Below are 11,580 nucleotides of genomic sequence, written 5' to 3'. Positions count from 1 at the left end.
TAGGGTTGGGAGATGATAATTGGGGAGTGAAACCAAGTGTACACGAACTGTTGAATGTAAAATTCTGCTCTGTGAATCTGCACCCAAAGAACAATTAAAAAAAAAAAAAGATCATCATCATTATGGTGAAGAAACCCACAGTCCTATTGTCATTAAGAAATCTGCAATTATTAAAAAAAAAATATACATCATTTTATTATTTTTTTTATGGTGGACAGTCATCATTTGCCCCAACAGCCATCTGAAGCCAATAGTCCTGATTATTAAAAATCACAAAGTTGTACAAATGTTCTCCTCCTTTTTGAAAACCATGTTCATTTTCTCTCCAAGAAACAGGGCTGTCTGCAAAGCCTTGAACACACAAGGAAACCCAAGGAGCTAACTTGGGCTCATCAAAGTAGTGACTGAAAAAGAAAACAAACAATTTTTAACAGACAGGATGAGTTAGAAATGTTTACTTTATTTTTCCTTTTAATTTATCTAAGATTAGTTATATTCCTGATGGTCTAAAGAAACTTAAGGCCAACACATTTGCCCCAACAAAAAAACTTAAGCTGTTCCCACCTTTATTCTGGAAGATACATATTAAAAAAAAAAAAAAGCAAGCTCACAAAGTAGACAAGAATAATTTTACTTCTTTAAATAGTGAAACCTTCAGTGTTTCTGTTAATTGAAAGACTTGCAGAATAATTTATTGTCTCTTAAGAAACTGACCTTCCTATTGAAGAAAATCAAAGAACTAAGATAATAAATGTAAAAAAAAAAAAAAAGATGTTCGAGTTTAAAAGGAGAAATCTTTTGTTCAAACAAAAGCTTGTATATGAATGTTCACAGCAACACTACTCAAACAGAAAATAGGTGGAAACAACCAAAATGTCCATCAGCTGATGAATGATTAAACAAAATGTTATATATATAAATACACACACATATATGAAATGGAATATTATTTGGCCATAAAAAGTAATGAAGTACTACTGATATATACTGTAACACGGATGAGCTATGAAAACATTACAAGTAAAAGAACGCAACAAAAGGCCATATATTGTACAATTCTATTTACATAAAATGTCCAGAATAGCCAAATTCACAGACAGAAAGCAGATTAGTAGTTGCCAGGTGGTAGAAAAACCAAAACCAAACCCATTGCCATTGAGTCGATTCTGATTCACAGTGACCCCCATTGGGTTTCTGAGGCTGTAAATCTTTATGGAAGTAGACTGTCCTGTCTTCCATCTGTGGAGTGGCTGATGGGTTTGAACTGCCAACCTTCTGGTTAGCAGTCAAATGCCTTAGGCAGAGTGAATGCTTAATGGCTATGGGGTTTCCTTTTGGAGTGATGGAAAAGTTTTGGAGCTAGATAGTGGTGATGGTGGTACAACACTGTGAATGTACTAATGCCACTGAATTGTAGACTTTAAAATGGTAAGTTTCATTTTATATCTATGTTATCATACTGGGGGGGAAAAAGGGAAAGTCCTCAAAATTTAAATTTTAGACATTTTAAAAATGAAGATGGTGAGGCACACTTGCTAAATCTAATTATGCTCAATTTTATAGTCTTTTCAATAAGGGATTGAAGTTTCCTAACATTAGACACAAACATACAGATTTATGTCGTTGTTGTTTGCCATGGAATTGGACCTGACTCATAGCGACCCCTCCTTGGGTTTCCGAGGCGGTATCACTACAGAAGTAGATTGTACAACCTTCCTTCTGAGGAGTGGTTGGTGAGTTTGAACCGCCAGCCTCCTGGTTAGCAGTCAAATGCCTTAGCCACAAAGGAAAAATAAATACTACTTCATATAGTACTTGGTGTATATTACTAAATCCCAATGATTTATAGATTATTAAGGTTAGAACGTATCAGAAATACGATTTGGATTCAGAAGTGTTCAAGCTCTTTTTTTTACCACTCCTTTTCAAATTAAAAGTATCTTGCAGAACTCTAAAATTTTAAACATAATTTGTTCCACAGTATACTGCTAATCTGCTCACGTGTGTGTGGTGTTCTGGCCATCAAATCGATTTTGACTCATAGCAGCCTTACCTTGGGTTTCTGAGGCAGTATCTCTATGGAAGTAGATTGCCCAGTGTTCATTCTGAGGAGTGGCTCGTGGGTTTGAACTGCCAGCCTTCTGGTTAGCAGTCAAATGCCTTAGGCACTATACCACCAGAGCTCCCTGCTAATCTACTTAGGTGCTTTTAAAACTTCTACTGACCCAAAATGGAATAGGGGAGAAGAAAAATGAGCAACTTGTTTTGAAGAAGCATATTTTAAGTTCTGTCTTTTTCTTCTCTTAAGGGCGAAGACTTGGCAATGAAATTTTTCTCTCAGCAAGCGTAATTATGCTGTTTAAGATGATAAAGGTACTATACTTTAAGCCCAACCAAGTGAAAATGTTTACTAACATTGTCATGAAAAGTGTCACTGTGGCACAGATAATCAGGATAGAAAAGGCCAAGAGTCTCACCGCAGCTGTTCCAGTAAGAGACTGATCTTCTCTGGAAGCAGGAAACCAGTGATTGTACATAAATAAGCTTTTGCCACCACTGTACTTGGCTGAGGACAGCAATAGGTTGATATGAAATTATTTGGCTCATTATTTCTGTCAAAAAAAAAAAAAAGGAAACACATTTATATCCACCACATAATCACATTCAACCCAAATTTGAAAAAAGAAGATGAAAGCCAGACCCACAGAAGGTTGCCAGCAAGATCAGATACGCACAGGTCAACGTGACTGAAGACAGCTCCCAGCCAGTCAAAGACCTCGTGGGTGCTGCAGGCAGCTTCGGGCTCCCCCTGAAGCTTATGGCTCTGCAGCACGGGGCACTGCAAGTCTGTCAATACACTCAGAGTTATTTTTGGCTGTTGCTCCTGAATTTGGTAACTGGAAAAGTATGACATCATTGCTGATTCTTCTGCACCTTAAAACACACCATTTATGGTCATTTAAATATTTTAAATAAGTTCAGTAAATTCCCTAGGAAACAGAGAGGATTAAGTAAGATGGAAGAAAGTTGTGCAAAGCTGTATTTGAATGAAAATTATTTAAATTGCTTTTTACACCTGGTGCCAAAGTTGTACAAACATTCTTCTTTCAGACTTTTCCTAGAAAAGCATAACACTTTCAGATCCAACCCATACTAATTTCATCATTTGCTGTAATAATAATAATAAAAATTTCAATACATAAACTAAAACCATTTCTACTATATGAATAAAACTGGTGACCTCTATAGAGAAAATATATTTCCATAATCCCTATTAAGGAAAGGGAAGAACTGAATGATGATATAATCTCATTCAAGATTGTCTTTTAAAATCCCTGTCATGTTCAAATGTTTTTCTTTTTAAGTATATCTCCATAACCAACAGCTCTGGATGATAAAAATAGTGGCTCCTTCAAGAGCAAAGGGCAGGATTATTTACGGTCCCATATAATAATGTCTCCCTACCTCTCTCTGGCACAAAGATCAGACAAGCTTAATACCCATTATAAAAGGTCTGGGTTTCTTAACCTCTAGGTCTCTTGACCATAACACAGCACAGTACATGAGCAGTTGTCACATGGTCCTCTTCAAACTACCCTGTGGGAAACAGGGCTCATGAAAATGATGTCAGAAAATGCATCATACTCTAGCTACTGCTACTGCTGTGAATAATAAAGTACTTTTTCTCTGATAAAAGAGTTTGTCATTTGCTAGCATCCATAAAACTGTGGCAAGTTAACTAGTAAAATCTCAGACCTCTTGCAGTTCTTGACAAACCTTAAAATAAATAGGAGTTTGAGGAGCTGAAATTTATCCAGAACCTTGTACATGAATGGTCCTCATAGTAGACTCCATGAGATGCTAGTCTTCAGGCAATATACAAGGACAGTCTGTGAACTTTTAGCTCTATCAGACGTAGGAGAGAACTTGGTGTTATACATCTCGGAATTGTGGAAAGCAACTGGAGGGTACTCACTGACCAGAAACTTCCCTTGAGTGTAAGACAGGTGGGCATATTTCCAAAACGGACCTATGTGCTTCTCCATCTTCTAAAAGAGTACTATACTATCATAATTCTTAATTATTTATTTCATCAAAATAATGGGGCCAAAGATATATTTCTAAAAGGAGCAAGCTACAGGGCAGGGCAGTTAGTTGCCAGCAGATTAACTTGTTTGATAAACATCAAACTTTGAACTAAATTTAGTGTTATACTCAACTACAAGTAACAACAAATTTAATCTGACATTTAATGGTATGCTTGAGTTATTCTCCTGCAATAATAAATAAGAAGTTTGTGTAAAAAACTGTAATTGGTGTTATTTTAAAATATTATAGCCAAGGCTGTTTGAGGTAAGGTAATAAGAAAGAGGCACATTAGATGCTCTGAGGCCACTCTAAAGATCTCTAGATTTACATAACAACCCAAGGAGACTCAGGCAGCTGGCCTGCTTGTCTAGATTATCCTGAACTCTTGGGGATGTCAGAGGAGGCCAAAACCACTTCCTTAATATTGTTTATACATATACAACATCCCTTACTATAGGGATGAATCACAGTTCAATCCTCCATTGCCAGTTGCCACTGAGTCAATTCCAACTTATGGTGACTCTTTGTGTGTCAAAATAGAACTGTGCTCCACACGGTCTTCAATGGCAGGTGTTTTGAAAGTAGACTGCAAGGACCTTCTTCTGAGGGACCTCTGCATAGACTCAAACCACTAAATTTTCAGTTGGCAGCCCAGTGCTTAACCATGTATGTCACTCAGGGACTCCAATGCACCACTCAAAGACTCCAATCCTCCTTTAAACCAAAAGTCAAAGCCACTGCCATCAAGTCATTTCTGACGCACAGCAACACTACAGGATAGAGCAGAACTGTCCCATAGGATTTCCAAGGCTGTAAGTCTTTACAGAAGCAGGCTGCCTCATCTTTCTTCCATGGAGCACCTAGTGAGTTCAAGCCAAATGCCTTAACCACTATACTGCCTAAATCCTCCACTAAACTCAAAAACAAACTCACTGCCATCAAGTCAGATCTGACTCACAGCAACCCCTCCCTGCGTTTCCGAGGCAGTATTGGTATGGAAGTAGATTGCCCAATCTTCCCTCTGAGGAGTGGCTGGTGGGTTTGAACCACCAGCCTTCTGGTTAGCAGTCAAATGCCTTAGGCACTACACTAAGCGAGCTCCCAAATCCTTCACTATTACCCCTTAATTAACAATTAGATTTCAAAATCATTTATCACTACATAATTTATTCTTCATACCTGTAGGATGCCAAGCCAAAAGAAAATCAAACTTCAATGGTTTCTTTTCTTTGAAGGCCCAAGATGTTCTTTTATAATTCTTGGAATCCAGGTTAAAGGATAAATCCACCAAATCAATGGAAACAACTTAAAAAGAGAAAAAAGAACAAATATTTCATTCCTATATACATAGCTTCCACTGTGAAAAAAGTATATTAAAAAGTACAAATTTTAAAAGTCTTACAGATAGCAAAAATTATTTTGTTCTTCTTGTAATCACATCAGTTTACCAAATCAAACTCTCCCTTTAACGAGGATTTCTAACATTGAGAGCTAATGACAACAGATGTTTTTCATTCATATTGTTTCTACGTCAAATACTAAAGGCAGAGATCCTAAGGAGGCCAACTCAAATCTACCTATGGTTGTGGTGGCCTTAATTACTGATGTTTAAGGCAGACCTTGTCACCAGAATTAAATTTCTTCACTCATGGGGATTTTTCAGGGAGAAAATTATACTAATCATGCCTCCATCCAATTTCTAATCATGTTGTTGTTGTTGTTATGTGCCGTCTAGTCGGACCCGACTCATAGCGACCCCTCCTTGGGTTTCCGAGGCAGTATCACTACGGAAGTAGATTGCCCCATCTTCCTTCTGAGGAGTGGCTGGTGGGTTTGAACCGCCAGCCTTCTGGTTAGCAGTCAAGTGCCTTAGCCACTATGCTACCAGAGCTCCTAATTTCTAATCATAAAGACTTGAAATTAAAAACAAAACAAAACAAAAAACTGTATTAAGAACAAGTTGTAAGATTCCTATTTTAAGCTTATTACTCACATTTTTTACCCAAAACATACACATGTAGTGGAGATATATGTATCTCTGATCCTGTCATCTGTATAAGATGCAGGCTACAGCTAAAGATAAATAAATACAAAAGCAGTATCTTATCTTCTCTGAAGCTCCTTGGATCATATAATGGCCCCTAGAGTCAGAAGTTTTAAAGACAAGAAAAAGCCAAACCTTTTCTGAACAAAGAGAGTACAGGAAATTCAACATTTAAATTGAAATTGCTACAGGAAGATTATTGACTTCTTAGAATCTGGTGGAATGAGACTAATACTTACTAAATTTCATGATTTTTCTGCCAGAATACTGAGATGGACGACCTTGAAGTCCAGTTTCTTCATAAGTGTCTTTATCCAGTGATAAAATTAATTTTCCTATAAATCAAATAATTGTCATAAAAGAGACTGTCATATCCTCTGACTAAAAGTAAGCAAGGCAAATTGAACAGTTAGATAATAGTATAATAAATTACACAAGGATTTTATTATGGTATCATTTATAATAGTGAAATTAGAAAGAAGGAATAGTTAAATTATGGTACACCTATTCTCTGGAGTACTTTCAAGCCATTAAAATTAGTAAGTTAGAACTATATCACTGATATGCAAAGATGTCTATGATACATAACTCGAGAAAAAAGCAAATTGCAAAACAATGTAACAAAATGTAATTTATTATTTATTTAAAAAAAACCATAAACAATATGTGTGTTTATAAACAGACAGAAAATCTCTGGAAGAAGAAGCACCGATATGTTACCAATAGCTCCTTTAAAGGGGAGTAGGTTTAAAGGAAAGAAGATAAAAGGGAAGACTTTCCCTTTATAAAGGAGTCCTGGTGGCGCAGTGCCTAAAGCATCGACTGCTAACCAGAAGGTTGTTGTTGTTGTTGTTGTTATATGCCATCGAGTCAGACCTGACTCATAGTGACCCCTCCTTAGGTTTCCGAGGCAGTTATATCACTACAGAAGTAGATTGCCCTATCTTCTTTCTGAGGAATGGCTGGTGGGTTTGAACCGCTAGCCTTCTGGTTAGCAGTCAAGTGCCTTAAGCACTACACTAACCAGAAGGTAGGAGGTTCAAACCCACCAGCCACTCCACAGAAGGAAGACAGGGCAATCTACTTCCATAAAGATTTACTGCCTTGGAATCCCATTGGGGGCTGGTATTAGTCGGAATCAACTTGATAGCAGTAGGTTTTTTTTTTTTTTCCTCTTTATATACATCTGAATGACTAGCTTTTTTTAAAAAAAAAGAATATGCATTTCTTTTATAATTAGGAAAAGAAAAAAAATGTGAGTTGTTACCATTTGGCAGTAGGGCAACAGCATTATCTTCATCTATATTTGTATTGTATGTTAGAGCATAGCATGCACCTGTAAGAGAAAGTCCAGAGGAAATTACAACCTACAATTGAAATAAAGAATAAAATACACCTAAAAAAGGGTTTGGATTATCTTCATATAAAAGGTAAGTCTCCCAGGTGAGTAGTAGTCAATATCTAGCACTGCTCTGGCTCACTCACTAAACCAAAACCAGGCAAAGAAAAGCCAGAGATCAAGGAAGACCAATGCCAGCTCATTCAACACTACCCCCAAGGGACCTATTCGTACAAGTTTCCTATCACCAAGTAAAAAATGGACTCAGAATGGAACATGTGTATTTAGGGATGCTGAGAGAGAAGTACAAAGTAGAACACTTGAGAAGTATATAAACCTTAGAGGCAGAGTTAAGATTTGAAATCCACCTGAACTTGTGTGAAGTTAAGAAAGCTACTCCAGAGCCAATTCTGGGAACATAGTGGCATAAACAGATCATCGTTCCAACCCTCCTCCATAAATACAACAAAGAAATGATCACTCAGCCTTGAAGGACTCTGAATCCAGCAGCAAGGAATTTCAGATGGGCAAGAATAAATGAACCAATAAGTTGCATACATACGAAAACTGCTTCTTCCACCATCCTTGTCCCTCCCCCAAACCACAGAGGACACTGGCTGCTGTGAACCTGGGTAGCAACCCCAGCAAAAACAGCCTGTTTCCCTAACCACCACACCACCTGCCTCTGCAAAGAGATAGGACCCCAAGCTTCTGCTCTAAAATCAATAAGGTAGACCTTAATGGGAGTCTGTTTGGTGTAGCCAGAACATCCCCACCTGTTGGCTGCCACGCTTTGACAAACTGCTAGACACAGCTCCCCACTGTGGAGTCCACTCCCACAGCCAGCACCTGCTGACCTGCACACCCCATAGCTCAGGCCTCTAAAATCAATGACAGTTCTCCCAGGGATCAGTTTAGGTCTATCTTTCTCCCCTTCTAGTCTGTGCTGAGGACTGCTGAATGAGGGTGCTGTGCACTAAGAAGAATGTGTCTTCACACCCTGGAGAGAACAATCATGGGAGAAGGAAGGGCTGCTTATGCACAGGGAGACAGCTCAGGGTGCAGAAGAGTATGGAGGGATGGACACTGGGAAGAGGTAACTATGGGGAGGAAGTGGGAGGGGAGCTGTTGTATTGTAAATTTTGGTCAATGACATGAGACAAAGTATATGTGAACTGCTGTATGAAAAGTGAATTTACTCTGTAAATTTTCACCCAAATCAAAATAAAATTAAAAAAAAAAAAAAGAAGAATGTGTCTTAAGTGAAACCTGAATCTACAACCAACATACCATTTGTGGGTATAAAAGGCAGACAATGCTAGGGTCCATTTGGAGCATGCCAGCTCTCTTCCCATGTGGTAATTGTTGGTTGAGGCCTCATACAAACTCCTACAGAAAGTCCCCTGAAGCATAGTCAGAAGGCAGGTCACCTAATTGGAGACTCCTTCCTCAAATATCACAGAGCTCTGAAATCAACCAGACAGATACCATGGAAATCCTTCTGCGGAGTGCCAGCCCCTCCTCTTCCTGACAGGAAGGAAAGCTGGCTTGTATTTTTCCTGAATACCACCTTAGATATAAATGACTACCACAGAGCAGGGAAGGAAACCTCAGGCAAAATCACAGGGCAATACCCAGCCCAGATGGGTATTACTGTGTGTGAGCTTTCCAACTGCAAAGGTGGCTGCAGAAACAGACTAAAACCAAACCAAACCAAACACTCCAACTGAGTTGGATCTGACTCATAGCGACCCCTCCTTGGGTTTCTGAGGCAGTATCACTATGGAAGTAGATTGTCCAACCTTCCTTCTGAGGAGTGGCTGGTAGGATTGAACCACCAGCCTTCTGGTTAGCAGTTTAATGCCTTAGGCACGAGGCCACCAGAGTTCCTAGACACAGAGCAGGGAGAGAGTAATAACCAGAGAGAGAAGACTGTGTACCTTGGTAGACAGATTGATCACCATGTGTTTTCTAGCGTATTTAGAAGACATTGAAAGTGGAAAATTTAGATCTGGAACTTTTAAATCTTAATTAAATCACAGAAGGAGAAGGAGTTATCACAGAGAGGGAGAGAAGCAGTAAGCAAAGACTGAAGGCTTTGTCCACATCTAATTATTTTGCAGAAGTAATATGAGAAAAGAAAAAAGGAAGGGAGACCCAAAATGGCTCACTAAAGTAAACTAATCAAACACAAAAGCAGGCAGTATCAAAGGAAAAAGACAAATATTGGGAAGAACCGCAAACATTCACACTCTCAAAAATTTTAATGCCCAATTAAAAAAAAAACACAAGACACACAAAAATAAAGAGAAATGATAGCCATCCAAATGAACATGATGAAGGGAGTGAAACCACATCTATGGAAGTGTGAACGATGAAACGAATGAAAGTATATAATACGACAATGTTAAACATAATCAAAGAACTAAAGGAAAACATAAGCCAAGACTTTTGCAACTGAAAGAAACAGACAATGGAAATGGAAGTATTTAACAACAGATTTAGTCAAAAGAAAGATTCAGCAAATCAGAGGATAAAATAGTGGAAACTATGGAGGCTGAAGAGCAATAGGAATGGAGTCTCAAAACCGTTGAGCAAAGTTTAATGGAATTACATGACAACGTCAAGAGACATAATACAAGCATCATGGGAATTCCAGAAAGATAAGAGAGAAAGGGACAGAAAGATATTTGAAGAACTAATAACCACAAATTTCCTGAATCTGAAGAATATGAATCTAGAAGTTCAAGGAACTCAAAGAACTCCAAGCAGGATAAACCCAAACACATCATAATCAGGTTCTCAAAAAGTATCTCAAAAACATAAAATACCAAGAGAGAAACAAACAGTCCATATAAAAGAGCCTCTAAAATATTTAATGCAGATTTCTTCTCCAAAACATTAGAGGCCAGAAGGCAACGGAATGATGCATCCAAAGTGCTGAAAGGAATAAACTGTCAACTAAAAATACTATACCTAACAAAACTGCCCTTCAAGAATGTGGGTGAAATGAAAATATTCCTACACAAATAGAAACTGAGACAGTTCCTATATACCAGATCAGCCCTAGAAAAAATACTAACGCAAGTCCTGTAGATTTAAGAGAAAAAACACGAGAAAGTAATTCAAAGCCATACATAAAAAAAGATATCTCCAGTAAAGGTAATTGCATAGATAAGTATAAGGACTAATAAATAGTAAAGTATTCATGATGAAAAATTATGTTCTGTCTTTCCTGCTTTTTAATGACTAATGTATAAAATGAAAGGATAAAATTGTTACAGAACACATGAAACAAAGATGTAATTAGTGATAACAACAACAAAATGGGAGGATGGTATAGGTAAAGAATGTATTGTACATTACTAAAGTTAAGTTGCTATCAACTTACCCTAGGATGTTATAAACTCAAGATATAAAATGTAATTATTCATGGTAACCACAAAGAATTTATCTAAAAAACATACAGAGAAGGAAAGGAGAAGGGAACCAAAATGTCTCATAAAAATAAATCAACCAAAAATAAAAGGCAGTACTAAAGGAAAATGACAAAAGAAAGCCTAAGGCAGAAAACAAATAACAAAATGGCAGAAGTAGTTTTTCGTTGGTAATTGCAGTGAATGTAAATGAAATTAACACTCCAATCAAATGGCAAAGAGTGGCAGAATGGATAAAAACAACATGATTCAACTATACACTACTTGTAACAGACACACTTAAACCCAAAGCACAAATAGTTTCAAAGTGAAAGGACAGAAAAAATTATTCCATGTAGATAATAATCAAAGGAGAGCTGGGGTGACCATCTTAATATCATACAAAGTAGTCTTTAAGACAAAATCTATTAGAAGATTTTAAAGTATAGAAGAGATAAAAATGGATAATATATAGTGATAAAAAGGTCAATTAATCAGGAATATTGAACAATTATACGTATATATGTGTCTGTCGTTGTTGTTATATGCTTTTGAATTGTGGTGCTGACGAAGAATGCTGAAAGTACCGTGGAGTGCTAAAAGAACTAACAGATCTGTCCTGGAGGAAGTGCAGCCAGAATGCTCCTTGGAAGCAAGAATGGCCAGACTTTGTCTCACCTATTTTGGTCATG

General features: G+C 37.5%; 1 protein-coding gene across 1 annotated transcript in view; it reads right to left on the bottom strand.

Annotated features, from left to right (window-relative positions):
* Positions 1–205: 205 nt before the first annotated feature.
* The window catches only part of RPP40 (ribonuclease P/MRP subunit p40), a 42,475-nt gene continuing 31,100 nt past the window's right edge, over positions 206–11,580 (bottom strand). The window contains exons 3-8 of the mRNA XM_007935349.2: positions 7,401–7,469; positions 6,373–6,468; positions 5,269–5,394; positions 2,736–2,934; positions 2,478–2,612; positions 206–404 (exon numbers count right to left, since the gene is read on the bottom strand). Coding sequence (XP_007933540.1) covers positions 206–404; positions 2,478–2,612; positions 2,736–2,934; positions 5,269–5,394; positions 6,373–6,468; positions 7,401–7,469 — 824 coding nt within the window. The remainder of the gene's footprint in view (positions 405–2,477; positions 2,613–2,735; positions 2,935–5,268; positions 5,395–6,372; positions 6,469–7,400; positions 7,470–11,580) is intronic.

The sequence above is a fragment of the Orycteropus afer genome, unplaced genomic scaffold (assembly GCF_000298275.1).
Source record: "Orycteropus afer afer isolate SDZICR_OR568_19922 unplaced genomic scaffold, OryAfe1.0 scaffold00027, whole genome shotgun sequence".
Lineage (NCBI taxonomy): Eukaryota > Metazoa > Chordata > Mammalia > Tubulidentata > Orycteropodidae > Orycteropus > Orycteropus afer.
The sequence above is the reverse complement of the archived record's forward strand: the minus strand, read 5'-3'. Positions and strand labels throughout refer to the sequence as shown.